The following is an 18,726-nucleotide window of genomic DNA, read 5'->3' on the forward strand; positions in this document are numbered from 1 at the left end:
AGGTTCGCTTTACCTTGAACAAAATGAAAGGTGGCATGAAATCTTGTATGATGAGGAACCAGTGGGCAAGTTTTCCTGAAAAAAATTCTTTCCTTTGAAGAAGTGTAAGATTGGTTGGTGATCTGTGTCGATGTGTATATCATAACCAAGGATATCTTTGAAATATCTGAGTGCGTATATAACGGCTAAAGTTTCTATATCTGTGAGTAATTTCATTCGTATTTGTTGAGTGTGCGGATAGCATGGGCAATTGGTCTGAGTTTTGTCCCGTGTTGGTGCATGTAGACTGCGCCAAGTCCGGTGTAAGACGCTTACTTCTTACTTCAGTTCCCAGTAGTAGGTGTTACGCCTGTCAGTACTCCCATCAGGTTTCTCCATCTGGCTCTATTGTGTAAGGCTCCTTCCTCAGAGTTTCGATATCTACTGAGGGCTTCAACATTTTCTTTCCATCTCTTTCTCGGTCTTCCTCGTGGCCTTCTTCCGTCCGGCATCACTTCCAGCATCCCCTTGCAATTCTTTCTTCTTCTCTTCTGCAATTCTTTCTTCTTATATCCTTTCTAAATGCCCTATCCATCTCAAATGGGCAGCATCTATTTTGCATAGCATGGAACAGACGACAATGCTTTTCCTTACATCGTTCTTTAGTTGATCTCTTCTCGTCTTTCCAATTCTCAGTGGTCTCATTTCCGCTGCCTGAATCCTGCTCTTGTCTACGTTTGTCATCACCCATTTTTCTGAACCATATGTTAGGGTAGGTGTCAAGAAAGCTTTAAAAATAATCCTTTTCACTTCTAAAGGTACATGCTTTTCTTTTATTATTGGCCAGAGAACTCCAACACTCGCACTAAATTTATTTATTCTTTCTGAAATATCCCTTTTATTCCCGGCCTCCTTAGTAACTACACTTCCAAGATATCTAAAGATGTTTGTATTTTTACCATCTCATTTCCTATGGTGATGCTGAACTTTTGTTCTTCTCTTCTACTAACTGTCAGTATTTCTGTCTTTTCAGCATTCATTTTCATACCTTTTCTTATAAAACACTCATTCCACCTTTTTAAGTCTTTTTCGATCTCCTAACTATTTGTGCTCCATTCAGCTATATCATCTGCGTAAGCCATTATTCTGTTCTTATACTTTTCCTCTCTACCTTCTTTAAAATTCTCTATCATAGTTTCCATATATGCTATAAAGAACAGGGGGAATAACACTCTTCCTTGTTTAACCTCTGTTTCCACATGGGACAACTTTTCTGACCCCATTGATGTTCTAACACTATATACACAGGGGTAATGCAAACTTTTAATTATTTTCTTTAGATATACCGTGACACCATACTTCTCCATACATCTCCATACCTTTTCACGAGGTATTGAATCAAAGGCCTTCTGTAGATCAATAAAGGTGATGTACATGCTTTGGTTGTACCCCCATGCCTTCTCTATCACCATCCTTAGTCCTAAAATCAAATATGTTATTGATCTATTGCTTCTATAACCATGCTACTCCTCTCCTAAAATTGGTTCTACTAGGTTTCTTACTCTTCTCTCAATTCTCTCGTATAGTTTTGTAATGTGTGGTATGAAAGAAATATTTCTATAATTGTTACAACTTCCAGCATCACCTTTACCTTTAAAAATTGGGACTATTAGGATTTTACCCCACACATCTGGTATTGTTCCTTCTCTATAGATCTTATTAATGAACTCCAATATATATTGATGTACTACACTTCATCCTTCTTTTATTAGCTCTGTTGGTATTTTATCTGCTGGTGTTTTGGATTTTTTCATCTCTCTCAATGCGTATTCAAGTTCTTTTTCTGTGATTTCATTATGTTCTCCATCTAAATCTTCCGTCTCTTGCCACTGTTCTTCATTTCCTGCATTTAGGAGCTCTTGGAAATATTTTGCCCATCTGTTGTCTATGTCTTCATGTTCTGTAAGAACGTTTCCTTCTATGTCTTTAATGTTATATTGTTTTGCTTGCTTTTCCTATATGATTCTGCTATACCATATAACAATCTTCTTCCTTTCAGCCAATCCTCTGTCAATCTCTCTCCCAGATCTTTCCATGTCTCGGTCGTTACTCAGTTTTTTGCAAGCTTTACTTCTTTCCTTGCTAGTACATATTCTGCTCTACTTTCAGGTGTTCGTCTTATTAGCCACTTTCTTAACTTTAAAGTTTTGTTCTTTACTGCTTTTTTGACCTTGTTCCACCAGGGTGTGTCTTGTCCTATTCCCCCCAATCTATTCTACCCTAACGTTTCCTCTGCTATCTCGCTGAATGTTTCTTTCAAAGTGTCGATTCTTTATTTTTCCTCGTCATTTTGCTTCTCCAATTTTTGTGTAAGTTTAGTTCTATAAGCATTCTTTTTATCTTCCTCTCGCAAACTTTTTTCTTTTGATTACTTTTCTTTTTCTATACTGCTGTGGTTTTACCTTACCGATCTTAAGATCAGCCACTAGTAACCTATGGTCTGAATCTAAACTCACTCCTAGTATTACCTTTGTATTGGTAAATATTCTTCTGTTCGAACATATGTAATCGATGATTATTGATCAAACTGTCCAGTGTGCTGATTTCATCTATATCTAGTGAATTTGTGTTCCTCTTTATGATGATAAGATCCATTAATTATTTTCAAACCCTTTCACATGCAGTAGTGTATCAGTTTTTTCTCCCGAGTTTCTTGTCTCTTCTCCAAATGTCCCTATAATATTTTCTATTACTTTTCTTTCCTTTCCAACTCTTGTATTAAAATCACCAATCAAAAGTCCTATACCGCCATCGAGAATCTCGTAATGTGAAAGGAAGCTTGTGGTTTGGGAAGGCAAGGACAGGTGCCGTGGTTAAAGCTTTAAGTCGTTAAAGGCTTTCTCTTGGTCAGGTGTCGAAATGAAAGGGGTGTCCTTTTTAAGTAGTGAAGTTAATAGTGATGCTATACCAGTGTGACCTTGAATGTAACGCCTGTAAAATCCTGATAGATAAAGGAATGAACGTAGGTGTTCAACAGAAATAGGACGTGGAAAATCAATGACTGCCTTGACCTTGTCCTGCGAGGTTAGAAATCCCTGTGAGTCAAGGACATGCCCTAAGAAGCGTATTTCTTTCTGAAGGAAGGAGCACTTCTTAAGCTTTAGTTTGACACCTGCTTTTGCTTGTCGTGAAAAGACAGTGTGAATAGTGTGTAGATGTTCGGTAACGAACTTGAAAGCGATGATCACGTTATCTAGGTACATAAACACTGAATGACCTATGAGACCTACAAGTACTGTATGCGTGTGCGTAAGTCGTGTGAATATTGAAAAAGCTGAAATGAGACCCATGGCTAGTCGTTTGAAATGATAATGACTTGTGGGCGTGCTAAAGGCTATCAGAGGTCTAGACTCTGGAGCAGGGGTGAATCTGGAAATATCCCAACATAAGGTCCAAGGTCGTGAACACTGCATTGTTTTCACCGACGAAGTGCAAGAGATCCTCTAATACAGGGATGAGATGTCTATCTGGTATTGTAAGCTTATTCAACTCTCTCAAGTCTACTACTGGCGGAAGGAACCATTGTGTTTAGGGACAACAGAGAGAGGGATATTCCATTCACTGGTTGATGATTCAATGTCTTGCACAATCATGTCATGGATAAGGTTATCTACAATCATGCCTTTACTGAGCGGCATTATGTATGCCGGAATGTAACGTGGTTTAGAGTTCTCACAAAGGAGTATATGATGCTGAATGAAATTAGTAACTCCAGAGGATTCACCTAGAGTGCCAATAGTATGTCTGAACTTGTTGCAAAATGCAAGCAAATCTGCTTGTGCATCAGGAAAGTCTATGAGGTTGAAATGTGATGCATCAATGGGTCCCTGTGCAGTGGGTATGCCGAGAATTGTGGTACAAACTTAAGAACTGGGGAATTGGTCATCCATAACTTTGATGAGTGAGGGATATACTTCGAAATCGCAAATGTTTGTGCCAAATCTGATATGGAGAGGTGCGTTAGTGTCATTGGCAATTAAAATGAAAGTATGACCTTTTGACATAGAGCTGATGGATAAAATGAGGGAAATGCCATTGATACGGCAAGTTTCTGGCATACAGAGTACATCGGTGTCTTGTGGTTAAAAAACTCGTATGTGTATCTTTTTATACTCACGAGGGAACAGTGTCCTTGGGTTGATAAACACTGCGTAAGTGTGTGTGAATATAAATAACACTTCTGAGACTGGTTTTGATTTAGTGTTGAATTCCTCTAAGATGGGCAACAAGGTCTTCTCAAGCAGTGAAAAATCAACGGTATTTAATGGGTGTTTTGACCCGAGTTTTGCTGATTTGGATATGCGGGAGGAGTTAGTGCATCTGTTGCGTTTTGAACGCATGCCCACAGCTGTCAGTAAAGTAGTGGAGTTAGAGTCCTAGAGAGGGTTTGGGGTGGTTAAACACAGGGATCTCTGTTGTATGAAGGTGCTGAATCAAATTATGCTGGCGGCTGGTGGTTCCTCGTGTGATGAGGCGGAGTGGATTTGAATAGAGGGAGTAGAATCAACCGGCGCAGGGTCATATTCTGCCTGTGCCTGCTCGGTCACGTGAATGTGGTTTACTTTGTGAGAAGTTGCTGATGGCAATGCAGGGAGGAAATTATTTGCATAAATTATATCATTTAGAGCAGGGTAAATGACTATGTTATGTTGCTTCATCAATGTTAAACCTATGAGGATATCAGCAGGAATGTAAACGTCAGCTACGTAGATGGTAACTGGAATGGATAGGTACTCATCTTTGAAGCTAATGTCTAGAGAGAATTTACCAATGATTGGGAATGATACACCATCTGCATTGCAAAGGTTGATGTCGGGGGGTTCCAAAATGTTGACACGTTTAATTGAAGTACGAAATTTATGAAAATTGTGTGTGTGTGTGTGTGTGTGTGTGTGTGTGTGTGTGTGTGTGTGTGTGTGTGTGTATGTGTGTTCATACGTATGCATATGTGTATGCGTCCGTACATATACATGTGTATGTCTTTGTGTGTGTCCACCTTGGAATGTAAACATCGGCTGACCATAGTCTTTTCTTCACCCCCGTCCTCTTCCCGAGGGTCAGCGAGGGTTCACGAGACCTGAAGCACCAACCAAAAGGGGATCTCTCTCTCTCTATCTATCTATCTATCTATCTATCTATCTATCATCTATCTATCTATCTATCTCCAAGTTCTCTCTCTCTCTCTCTCTCTCTCTCTCTCTCTCTCTCTCTCTCTCTCTCTCTCTCTCTCTCTCTCTCTCTCTCTCTCTCTTTCTCTCTCTCTCTCCAAGATTTCTCTCTCTCTAAGATTTCTCTCTCTCTGTCTCCAAGATCTTTCTTTATCAGTCTCCCGATATTTCTCTGTATCTTTTCCCCAAATTCCCTTTCTCCCCTTGAATACAAACAGACAAACACACACACACACACACACGCGCGCGCGCGCGCACATTTAAAACAGTCTAGATAAAACGAGATATGAAGACGGGACACCATGAGCTTAGCTCCCCTTCCAGTAAAATACAATTGGGTAAATACACGCGCGCGCACGGCTTTATTATTTACTTATACGGAGTTTTGTCGCTAAATCAAATTATCTGCTTTTTATAGTCGGTTGCTGTCGGGTTCTCTTTGAATAATTGTGATGGTTTTGAGATGTTGTCTTATGAAAAATCTGCGTTATATTATGATATTTAACTGCACCATTCTGAAGATATGTTGTGATATGTTTTAATAACGTGTTCGTAGTGGAGCCGATGTAAGTTCTTGGATCATTGTGATAAAATAATTAGATCAGTGTGCAATTCTCATTTAATTATATTGAATAGGAAGTTACAAGTGCTTATTAGAAATAGTGATTGGACGAAACATGCTAACCCACACTTTGTTTTCAGTCTTTTAGATAAAACATTAAGTGAAGATGTAATAGTATCCCAGAGTTATGAACTTAGTTTTTCCAACAATCAGTTACGGTATCGGCAAGGCTTTTTGTAGTTTAAAACCTCACCAAGTCTTTCCTGTGGATGACATCAACATTTGTAAAAGGATAGTATATGGTGCAGTGTCTCAACAAATCGCCCCTACTTACCCGGAAAGGTTCAAAAGTGCCATCAATAATTTGAAAAATGACCGCGATCTCCACATTACTAAAGCTGATATATCAAAGTTTTATTGTTATTCTAAATAAGCAGGATTATTCAGACAAAATGTAAAAATTTACTAAATGACACTAGCACATACACTCCATTTAGAAATAAAACAACTGAATAACTTAATAGTACATACATACATATACCAAAGGCTTTTTTCCCCCTTACACGAGAGGTAGCCAAAAGAAAAAGGTATAGGAACTACTCCCACCCATTCCATGCCCTACATACTCCACTCTCCTCTACCCTCTTCCCTCCCTCTTATCTCCCTCTTATCTTAGCACCTCCTGGATGACGGGTTATCCCTGCATCTTGTCCACTGCCTTGGGTCAGAAGCAGTGTCGCAAGACACAGCACATCTACATCAAGGCTACGTGGGTGTACTGTGTATACGTCCATCAGTACTAAAATGGACACGCAGAAATGCACGCCTACGCAAGCACACGCACACGCACACACACGCGCGCGCACACACATATCACAAATACACTTACACAAGAGACACGTGCGCGTCGCACGCACACGCACGCACACACACACACACACACACACACACACACACACACACACACACACACACACACACACACACACACACACACACACACACAAACACACACACACACACACACACACACACACACTCACACACACACACACACACACACACACACACACACACACACACACACACAGGTATATGTATACTTACATACATACATATATACTTACATACATACATATATTTATACATACATATATTTATACATACATACATACATACATACATACATACATACATACCCACATCTACATACACGCACGTGCGCCACAAACACACACACACACACAGACACACACACACACACACACACACACACACACACACACACACACACACACACACCACACACACACACACACACACACACACACACACACACACACACACACACACACACACACACACACACACACACACACACACACACACACACACACACACACACACACACACACACACACAGACCTTGTTCTACCTTGTAGTTTAAGGTGACCTCACCACGGCTAGTCTGGGGACCCACCGCTTCCACACCTCTGCTCGCACTTCAGGTATTGAAGCTGATCAGTGATGGAGTTTGATACAGCTCCCCGTGATTAATTGATTGATTAATTAAAGGTTATCTGGCGTCGTAACCAGCTCCCCGTGAAGTCGGGCCGTGTGGTAAGGGAGGCTCATCGGGTAATGATGTCAAAAACTTGTCCAACTTTCTCTTGAAAGCCTCGGTGCTGACTTCTTTCAGGTCTCCTATGTCTCTGGGTAGGCAATTGAAGAGACGTAGTCCAGCACCGATAAAGCTCTGTGCCCGGATCGTTTTTATGCGTTGTGAGCAACTCCTTACAGCTTTCCTCGCACAGTCCTACCAAATTTGGGTCGCGTTGTGCCCTGAAGCCCCCTGGCGATGGGTTTAGTACAGTGCCCTCGAGTATCTTCCAGGCATGTATTATGATGTAACATTCTCATACATACATACATACATACATACATACATACATACATACATACATACATACATACATACATACATATATACATATATACATAAATACATGCATACATACACACAAACACACATACACGCGCGCGCGTACACACATATACATGCACACATACATACATACATACATACATACATACATAAACACACATACATACATATATACACGCATACATACACACATACATACATCCGCACCCACATCTACATTCCCACACACACACGCGCGCCCGCACTCACACATACACACGCACTACACTCTATCTCTCCCCGTGTGTGTGTGTGTGTGTGTGTGTGTGTGTGTGTGTGCGCAGACCCCTTACATGCCTAAGTACTACCCTACGGCATATCCCCCTCCCCAACCATGACGGTGATGAGTACAGGTTCTCTGTGATAGACGGCGTGAATCTGTAAAGATGACATCTGGAGATTTATTTATTTATTTATTTATTTATTCGGGTGGGGGGGTAAGTGGGCTGTTTATTATTTTTCATGATTATTTTTTGTCGACAGGCTGAAGAAATGGGGCTCCCTTTGTGTGTCATTTTGCGAGAACAAAACTGGGGTGAAGGGAACCTGCTCAAGGATCCCCGTGACCTCGGGAACGGGAAGGCCAGCTACGCCAGGGAGTTTTACTATTGCGTGTTGCAGTCCGTAGAAGGTGCCAGTGATTTGGCACTATTCTGGGCGCAATAGCTTAAGTGCCGCCCCAGGGCATGTGCACCCCACCCCATGCGGAGGCCATGTGTATGTGTTACCAACATTAGTTTAAATGGAATCGCAGTACCGTGAATTTTCGAGGTTTTTGCCACAGGCGACCTGTGACGATTTTATATTTTTTCTGGATGGGTGCAGGAGAAAGGCTGTGCCCTTAAGTCTATACACGTAGTGCAACGGTGATTCCTTTACGTTATAAAAGTTTGAGGTTGTGTACATTGTCAACGTCGTCAGTTTGTATGGTATTCGACATCAACTAGGCGACACTTGTGGGACGACCGTCGGAAGTTGGATTCTTGTCCACCCATGACAAAAGACGATTACTTTACCATCCTAAAGTTCGTGGGTGGGCTCCCTGTTCCCGCCATCAGATTGGATGAGATCGGAGCACTTTGAAATTTCGAAGTTTTTCGTAGGTGGCGTTTTTTCACCATTTATTCTTATAGAATGTGCACAAAGTAAATCAAATCCATACCCAAAGATGTCTGAAGTATAGGCGAAAAGTCGATAGTAATGTCTTTCGTTTAGAAGTTATTCCTACAGCATAGATTCTTACGGTAATATGTTACTTTTTCCTCGACAGCCCCCGTGCCATTCACACATAAGCCGGTCAGACATTGTATATTAACAAAAGTTGAGAGGATATATATATATATATATATATATATATATATATATATATATATATATATATATATATGTATATATTATATATATACAAGCAATAAAGCCCATTCGACTAGAGTAGCATTCCAACAGATTACAAGATGTACTTTTTTTTTATAACTATTTTTTCTCTTCTTTCGTATTTCAATGGGTGTGATGAAGCCACTTTTCTTTTGCAAAGAAGCTGTTCTTTGCCCAAGTTAAGGAATACAGTGAAAATGCAGTTTTCATGTCCATTATTTATCTAGATGTATAAATGTATATACAATAAGCGTTATCAAAGGTTTAGTCGTAGATGGTGATAGACTTAGATTCTAACATATACACTTTGTCCATGAGGGAAAAGTGCATCAAATTGAACGGTGAGTTGTTTTGACTTATTTGTTCGATGATGTTAGGAAATCCGTGGTGGTAGTGATGGTAGTGAGCCCTCGGGCAAGACCGCCTTAGAGACTCTTCTGGGCTTCGTAGGGGCAGCTCGAGCCCTGAGTGGTCACCTGGAATTGAGAAGCTTCGACGCCGATCTCTTTGAAGACGCTAAGGCAGCGTTGAGCGTACCTATCGTCGGTGTTGGGAGATCGGACGTAGATTAAGCTGAATTCGGATTTGTAGCCAAAGTTGTAGTCAATGCAGGAATGGAGGCAGGCATAGTTGTTGTAGTCGGTGTCCAAGATGACGAGGGGTGCAGCAAAGGCTGGAAGGGAACAAGCACTATTAGTATGTGTGAGGAGGGTGCAAAACGCAACTTGGTAGGAAGCCATTAGTGAGAGATTATTGTACGTCGGTGGGTAACTTACAATCATCCACGTCGATAGTGAGATGAGGCTCTCCGAAGGGATTGGGGTACACCAGGCCATTTCGGCGCATCAGGTTGCCGTCGTAAGCGACACCGGTTGCCTTGAAGTTGAACTGTTGGCCATCTGTGGTCATCAAGAAATCAGGACTATAAGTCATTGTACTTGGAATCCCACTTAGAACAGTAGTTGCCTGTATTGCACGCAGTTAGGCAGAGTGCGATGAAGAAGCAGTCTACTTACCAAAGTCGAAGTCCATGCGGTGGCACTTCTCCAGAAGATCATAAGAGTTTGAGGTCCTTGCGTACATGTGCCACAAACCTCCAAACTGCAGAGAGAGGAATGAATCTAGTTTTTCATTTGAACTTATAAGTGAAAACCTCTACATACGATAACGCAACTATATGCAAAGGCACACACACACGAGCATGCGCGCACACACACATACACACACACACGAGCATGCGCGTACACATACACAAACACACAAACACACACACAGACACACGAGCGTGCGTGTACACATACACACACACGAGCGTGCGTGTACACACACACGCACGAGTAGTATTCACACACACACGTACGCACAGACATGTGCGGTTTATATGACATCCTCGACCTAATTTGATTTACATCCACTGAGAAACCTATCCTTACATTCGTCTCATTTGCCCTATTTATCCAGTCCTATCTGCTGACTGCCAATTTCCTCCATGCTGTGTTAATGTTTCTTCTTTCTTATATATCCTCATCCTTTTTAAACAACTCACTATTAGCCTTATTATTTTGTTTTTTCATGCATAAACACGGCAAAGGAAACGTGGACTGGAAGTGAAACGTTTATTCCTGACGTTTCGTCTATTGGCTTTCTCACTAAACTTACCTTGCTATGGTTTGGCCTTTGGCTCTCATAAAGGGAATTTCTGTCGATATTCGGACAACTCCCAGGAACAACAAAGTCGGGGATCTTGTCTGCACAAGCAAATGCAACAAGTGCGAAGAGTGTTACCAGCTGCATCTTAAATCCGCTTGAAATACTGCTATGAATGTATTCCTGAGGCGAAAAGACCTGAGTCTACCGAGAAAAGCCTGACAGCTCATTATATAGTAGCTAGGGGTCTCGAGGGCGTGGAAAAAGTATCTGGACAGAGATTAGAATTACAGTGATTGGGCCATGGCGAAAAGCTCTCTCGCCATTGGTCGACCCCGATGAACGGGTGGTCCGGGCACTGAAAAGAGGAGGAGCCACGGTACGCTCAACTCGTATATAAAGGAAGAGAGTGCCCATAGATGTACACTTTCTACCATAGATCCCTGGTAAAGAAAACATGATCAAGCTGGTTGTCTTCGCTGCTTTGGTGGCCTTTGCTGCCGCAGATCCCATTCCCGACTTTCTGGAACCAGGAAAATGTGCCAAAGTGGCCAACCAACCTCATTTTGACCTCCGCAGGGTAATTTTTCAGTTGATTTTATCGTTGATAAAAATAGATAATTTGTGTTATTTCTTATCTGTTTGCTTATTTACTTTATGTACACATTTTCTTATTTGACAGTATGCCGGGCGTTGGTACATATCAGACATGGTTGAGAATGTCTATCAACCTTACAAACGTTGCGTTAACACCTTCTGGGAGTATGTGGACGCTGACTACGGTTTCAAGATGACCGGGGCTGGATTCGACCTCAAAAACAATTACCTGAAGCTCGAAGGCCACATCTACCCGACCAGCGAACAACCCGCTGCGCACATGCTCATCGATTTCCCCTCCAGTGAGTCGCCTTCCTTTCTCGAATGAGGCTCATGTTTCTACTGAGTGCCACACACTCATGATCACCTTTCGTGCGTCTACACTTAGTGTTCTTTTTGCATATTCCTGCATGATTCCTAAGTTGTTTGTCATTCGTTCCTTGCTTCCTTTACAGTGTTCGCCTCACCTTATGAAGTTATCGAGACCGACTACGATACGTACTCCTGCATCTACTCCTGCATCGACTTCAACGGTTACAAGTCTGAGTTTGGTTTTGTATATTCGCGAACTCCCCAGACCGGTGGACCTGCCACCGAGAAGTGCTCCAAAGTCTTCGAGAAGAACGGCGTGTCTTTCTCAAAGTTCAAATCCGTCCCCCACACTGCAGAATGCGTCTACAGGGCGTAAAATCCTCCTACCCGTTATGCGATCATGCATCTCATCAAATATTCTTCCGACCGCAGACCCCTTCTCAAAAGTTCCATCATTTACTGTATATATTATGGAAACAATATCGTAGATGTATAAATGTCTATACAAATACAATTGCGCTATTCAATGTAACTCTTGTTGTATTTTTTCACTTGAACAATGTAGCTCCTATAGAAGCTGCAAATCCTAACGTCAACTGATGACCTATGTATAATGCTGAATGCACTTAGAAAACAACTGTATGATAACGGACAGCCAGCGTTGTTTTAAGAACAACGTCTATTGCTCAACTAACCTACTCGATTTCTGCAGTTCACTCACCTCATACTGCAGTAGGGAAACAACCTATATATGCTCTGAAAAAGAGCTTTTTATACTCTACCATAAGAGAGACGTCTCATTCAATTTATTCCACACGAAATAAGAGGTAGCCTGCCAAGTTGGACTAGCAACTGGTTGAACACTCTTAAATAGTGCGTTATTCTAAATAAATGAGCTTCCAGTTCTGTATAAGTTGACTGAGTTCAGGATGAATGCCACTCACCACAGAGGGCAAGAATGATGATTAATAGTAGATTCAGTTCGTTTCCTGACGCACTTGAATTTATCATTCTTGTTAAGAATTTAACTCGTAGTAGTGGTGGGCAGCTACCGGTGAAATTACCGGTTTTATCGGCAACAAACTTAATGATAGTTTACCGACAAAAATTCTGCTACCGATAAAGCTTCGTTAACCGGTAAACCTTCGTTAACCGATAACTCGATAAGCTATACCATAACACTCAGAGAGCGGTAAGCACGTCTCGGCTTGGTGGTACCGAGTGACGGTGGTGACAGGCCCAGTGCCCCGCTAATTTTACCGGTTAAACTTTTATCATTAAGCAAGTATGTACCGCTAAGGTCTCGGGTAAGTTTTTATCATTAAAACCGTTTTTTTCGGCACTCTTTTTAATTTCTCAATAGAATTAATGTTATTTCTGTGATCAGCATACGAAACTGTATTAATTGTGAAAGTTTCATAAAAAAAAATCCGCGTATCGCCAAACGAAGACCCATATATGTGTATATATAGTGTCTGCATGCATGGGTTCATGTTTGGAGGATGCATGTGGGAGTGGGAGTTTTGTTAATACACACATATACATATAATGAGCTTTGATTAATTTGTAATAAATGTTTTCCTAAAAACTAACCTAACCTAACCTGACTAATTTGTAATAAATGTTTTCCTAAAAACTGTTTTTATGCTCCCTTGTTTTAATACTTATTTCATACAAATTAGCCCAGCACGTGATCCAAAGACCAAGGTGAATACTCAAGGATATATTGGATTTCACTGTCGGCATGTTTCTTATTTATTTCCTCAATTATTTTTTCATACAAATTAGTTCATATTCTTATTTAGAAACAAGCATACTGGCATTTTCATCACTTAAGCACATGTATATATATGTATGTATATATAATATATATATATATATATATATATATATATATATGTGGGTCTTCGTTTGGCGACACGTGGAATTTTTTTTATGAAACTTTCACAATTAATACAGTTTCGTATGCTGATCACAGAAATAACATTAATTCTATTGAGAAATTAAAAAAGTGCCGAAAAAACGGTTTTAATGGTAAAAAAATGACCGAGACCTTAGCGGTACATACTTGCTTAATGGTAAAAGTTTAACCGGTAAAATTAGCGGGGCACTGGGCCCGTCACTACCGTCACTCAGTACCACCAAGCCGAGACGTGCTTACCGCTCTCTGAGTGTTGTGGTATAGCTTATCGAGTTATCGGTTAACGAAGCTTTAACGGTAGCAGAATGTTTGCCGGTAAGCTATCTATAAGGTTGTTGGATAAAACCTGTAACTTTACCGGTAGCTGCCTACCACTACCACCTCCAAACATGAACCCATGCATGCAGACAGACGAAAATGTATACACCACACCCACTCACAGACACCCTCCATTCACTCACTCGCGCGGTAGATAGCATACTATAGTAGCACCAATTAAAGTATGACCTTTTCCCTTTACAATGACATAACAATAAAAACAATATGTAAAATAGAACCAGAGATATAGCTTATTAAAAGACAAAAACATTGATTTTTCGAACTCAACTCGAACTTGTGACGTCACTACTACCTCACGAGTCTTTTACCGGTAAACTGTCGGTAATTTCGGTAACTGTATTGTTGTTCACCAATAATTTCGATATTGAAATTAGCGGTATTTGCCCAGCACTAACTCGTAGGCATATCGCATCCGAAATTGGTGCAGAATAAAAACAAGATAGAGGTCTAGATCAAAGATGAAGAACAAGTTCTAAGAAAAGAATTTCAAGAACAATACTAGGCTGATGATCAAGATCATGAAGACAATAGCAGCTTTCAGAATAAAATATGTAGTAATGATGAATTAATAGCTAACTTTTCTGTGCCTGAAGTTTAAATCGGATATCAGATTGACAAAGAAAAAATTGATAAAATATCAAGACCAGAAAAGATTTTCCCAAGGATTTTATAAGAAGCTAAAAATGAAACTTGTAAACCACTAACAATCTTATTCAATAAATATCTAATTTCTGATAAATTAACTCGAAAATGGAAATTGGCTAATGTAACTCCTATGTATAAATAAATAACAAATCTCTGCCCAGTAATTATGGTCACATTAGTCTGACGTCTGTTGTATGCAAAAACATGGAAACGATTCTTAGGGATGAATTTGTAAACTTCTTGAAGCTGACAATTCAATGAAAGACTCACAACAAGGTTTTTAGAAGAAAGTGTTCATGTTTAACCAACTCTCTTATATTATATCAGTCGATATAATATACTTGAATTTCAGAAAAAGCGTTTGATGCGGTCCCGCATAATCGGCTACTCGGTAAATTACACTCACTTGGCAGTATAGGTTATATTCATGATTGGGTCAAAGATCGGCTAACGGAGTAAAAACAACGGAAATTCGTACGGCTGGTGTGACGTGGTGAGCGGTGTTCCTCAGGAACTCCGCTTGGTCCGGCTCTCTTTTTTATGTAGATTATATGGATAGTGGTCTGGCACGTATAATATCAAATTTTGCTGACAACACAAAAATTACCAGTAAAATCAGTAATGCAGTGGATAGGGATCAATTACAGTCTGATTTGGATCGTTTAGGTGGGTGGAGCAATAAATGGCAAATGAAAGTTAACATTGATAAATGTAAAGTTTTCACGTAGGCAACAAAAACAATCGTAATTATTATTCTATGAACGGTAACCAGATTCAGAAATAAAATCAAGAAAAAAACAGTACACAGAAGCTGCAAAAACTGATCAGCAAGTAGTAGAATTTATTGGAAGAACATTTGAACACAAGACTTTATCTCGAAGAATGTGTTCAGTTTTGGGCCCCATACTTTATCAAATACATAGACAAATTAGAAGGGGTACAACGTAGAATGACTAAAATTATCCCTTGTTTACGTAATAAACCTTATGAAGAGCGTTTAGGTAAGCTTGATTTATTTGAATTATCCAAACGTAGAATGGTTTTTTTTTTTTTTTTTTTTTTTTTTTTTTTTGAGTCTTTAACATAGATGATTATTCCGTTGTGGACAGAAGTAATGTCACACAAAATAATGGTTACAAAATAGTCTACAAGAGATCAAACACCAATGAATCAGATTTTTTTCTTTAACCGCATCGTAAAGGTTTGGAACAAACTATCTGTTCATGTTGTGAGTTCAAATATGACTGACAATAAAAATAAACTAGATATATGTATGGAGGCCAACCCCAATCTTATCTATCTCTTACCATCGTGAGTTCATACACTTAAATGAAGTTAGTAGTTCTCAACCGTTTCCACTGTCTACACCCATTTTCAATTCGCAAGCAGCAACGTAAAGACCAATAGTTTCTGTCGCTGTTTGCATCTCCTACGCATTCCTTTGTATCACGATCAATATCAAGTATGGCAACAAAAACAATAGAAATCAAATCAGGGTTCCGTTTAGTGTAAGAAATGGTCAGACGCTTCCACCATTTCCCATACAAACCGTTTTTATGTGAAACATGCCGGTTATGGGCAAAAAGGACTTGTTTTGATTTTGAAATAAACTCATGTCAGTTAAATAATGTGATAATGTAAATGTCAGCTTTTATAAGTCTAGATTTTGTTAAACTGAGGGTTAAATTGACAAATAAAACACAACTTTAGACATTTGAGAGTAACAGCGTAACAACCTTTGATCATATGCAAAGCCACACGGAACCCTGATTTTGTTGTTTTTCATGTTCTTGATACTGATCTTGATTTTGTTCTTGAACATGTTATTGATATTGATCCTGGTCTTGATTATGATCTTGATAATTTTTTTTTTTTTTTTTTTTTTTTTTTTTTTTTTAAGTCCTAATCTCGGTAAGAGCTAACGGATCCTAGCCTGCAGACTCTTGTCGGACTTATTTTTATTTCTGTTAAAATTGGGTTGACTTCACACCAGTCTTAATGACCCCCATGTAGGTCGATAGCCTTAAAAAAAAAAAAAAAAAAAAAAAGCGAGATACAATCCTGAAAAAATAAAAATAAATCAAAACAGGCCCTTTTAACCCGTGCCGGTATGTTTCACATAAAAATGAGTTTGAATGGGAAATTGTAGAAGCGTCTGACCGCTTGTAATACTAAACGAAATCCTGATTTGGTTTTTACTGTCGTCGTTATTGTCATACTTGTATTTCATATTGATTGTGATATTAATCATAAGATTGGTATTATTATTGATTTTTTCTTTTTTAGTTTGTTCTTTATATTTGATCTTGATCCCTATCTTGATTTTTATTCTGCGCTCATCTTGCATCCGATACGCCTACGAGTTGCATTCTAAACGAGAAAGATGAATTCAAATGCGTCAGGAAACGAACTGAATCTACACTAATCATTATTTATGCCCTCTATAGTGACTGGCATTCATTATGAATTCAGTCAACATTTACAGAAATGGAAGCTTAGTTATTTAGAATAACACGCAATATACGGTTGTTCAAACAGTTGCTAGTCCAACTTGGCAGGCTACCTCTTATTTCGTGTGAAGCAAGTTTACTGAGACGTCTGTCTTATGGGAGAGCATGTATATGTTGTTTCTCCTACCGTAGTCTGAGGAGACTGCACTGCAAAATTTGAGTAGATTAGTTGAACAGAAAATGTTGTTCCTAAAACTGCGCTGGCTGTCCGTTATCATACAGTTGTTTTCTAAGTGCATTCAGCATTATAAATAGGTCATCAGTTGACATTAGGATTTGCAGCTGCTATAGGAGCTACATTGTTCAAGTGAAAAAATACAATAAGAGCTACAACGAATAGCGCAATTGTATTTGTGTAGACATTTATACATCTACGATATTGTTTCCATAATATATACAGTAAATGATGGAACTTTTGAGAAGGGGTCTGCGGTCGGAAGAATATTTGATGAGATTCATGATCGCATAACGGGTAGGAGGATTTTACGCCCTGTAGACGCATTCTGCAGTGTGGGGGACGGGTATGAACTTGGAGAAAGACACGCCGTTCTTCTCGAAGACTTTGGAGCACTTCTCGGTGGCAGGTCCACCGGTCTGGGGAGTTCGCGAATATACAAAAGCAAACTCAGACTTGTAGTCGTTGAAGTCGATGCAGGAGTAGATGCAGGAGTATGTATCGTAGTCGGTCTCGATAACTTCATAAGGTGAGGCGAACACTGTAAAGGAAGCAAGGAATGAATGACTCAAACAGCTCAGGAATCATGCAGGAATATGCAAAAAGAACACTAAGTGTAGACGCACGAAAGGTGATCATGAGTGTGTGGCACTCAGTAGAAACATGAGCCTCATTCGAGAAAGGAAGGCGACTCACTGGAGGGGAAATCGATGAGCATGTGCGCAGCGGGTTGTTCGCTGGTCGGGTAGATGTGGCCTTCGAGCTTCAGGTAATTGTTTTTGAGGTCGAATCCAGCCCCGGTCATCTTGAAACCGTAGTCAGCGTCCACATACTCCCAGAAGGTGTTAACGCAACGTTTGTAAGGTTGATAGACATTCTCAATCATGTCTGACGTGTACCAACGCCCGGCATACTGTCAAACAAGAAAATATGTATATATAAGTAAAACAAATATATAAATAAAAAAGAATATAAATTACATATTTTTATCAGCGATAAAGTTAACAGGAAAATTACCCTGCGGAGGTCAAAATTAGGTTGGTTGGCCACTTTGACACATCTTCCTGGTTCCATAAAGTCGGGAATTGGATCTGCGGCAGCAAAGGCCACCAAAGCAGCGAAGATAATCAACTTAATCATGTTTTCTTTAACAGGGGCCTATGACAGGTTATGTATACCAATGGGCACTATCTTCCTTTATATAAGAGTTGAGCGTACCGTGGCTCCTCCTGTTTTCAGTGCCCGGACCACCCATCCATTGCGTTCGACCAATGGCGAGAGAGCTTTTCGCCATGGCCCAATCACAGCAATCCTAATCTCTGGCCACACACTCGGTCCACGCCCCTCGGGATCCCGAGCTACTATATAATGAGCTGCCAGACTCATCTAGGCCGACTCAATAGGTCTATTTGCCTTATAATTTATTAATTGCAATATTCAATTTGCCTTAAGA

General features: G+C 40.0%; 3 protein-coding genes across 3 annotated transcripts; 1 reads left to right on the forward strand and 2 right to left on the reverse strand.

The window, feature by feature from the left end:
- Positions 1-9,552: 9,552 nt before the first annotated feature.
- LOC143039093 (crustacyanin-C1 subunit-like) lies at positions 9,553-10,921 on the reverse strand. Its single transcript, XM_076208946.1, has 4 exons — positions 10,787-10,921; positions 10,144-10,228; positions 9,904-10,026; positions 9,553-9,800 (listed from the first exon to the last, which is right to left on the reverse strand). Exons 1-4 carry the CDS (start codon positions 10,919-10,921, stop codon positions 9,553-9,555), a joined length of 591 nt encoding a protein of 196 aa, XP_076065061.1.
- A 310-nt stretch (positions 10,922-11,231) lies between these two features.
- On the forward strand, positions 11,232-12,059 carry LOC143038766 (crustacyanin-A2 subunit-like). Its single transcript, XM_076208295.1, has 3 exons — positions 11,232-11,354; positions 11,457-11,673; positions 11,827-12,059. Exons 1-3 carry the CDS (start codon positions 11,232-11,234, stop codon positions 12,057-12,059), a joined length of 573 nt encoding a protein of 190 aa, XP_076064410.1.
- Positions 12,060-17,579: 5,520 nt separating this feature from the next.
- On the reverse strand, positions 17,580-18,425 carry LOC143038767 (crustacyanin-A2 subunit-like). Its single transcript, XM_076208297.1, has 3 exons — positions 18,291-18,425; positions 17,970-18,186; positions 17,580-17,814 (listed from the first exon to the last, which is right to left on the reverse strand). Exons 1-3 carry the CDS (start codon positions 18,411-18,413, stop codon positions 17,582-17,584), a joined length of 573 nt encoding a protein of 190 aa, XP_076064412.1. The 5' UTR covers positions 18,414-18,425; the 3' UTR covers positions 17,580-17,581.
- Positions 18,426-18,726: the final 301 nt, after the last annotated feature.

Source organism: Oratosquilla oratoria, chromosome 25, assembly GCF_046742065.1.
Source record: "Oratosquilla oratoria isolate Oo_2021 chromosome 25, ASM4674206v1, whole genome shotgun sequence".
Taxonomy (NCBI): Eukaryota; Metazoa; Arthropoda; class Malacostraca; order Stomatopoda; family Squillidae; genus Oratosquilla; species Oratosquilla oratoria.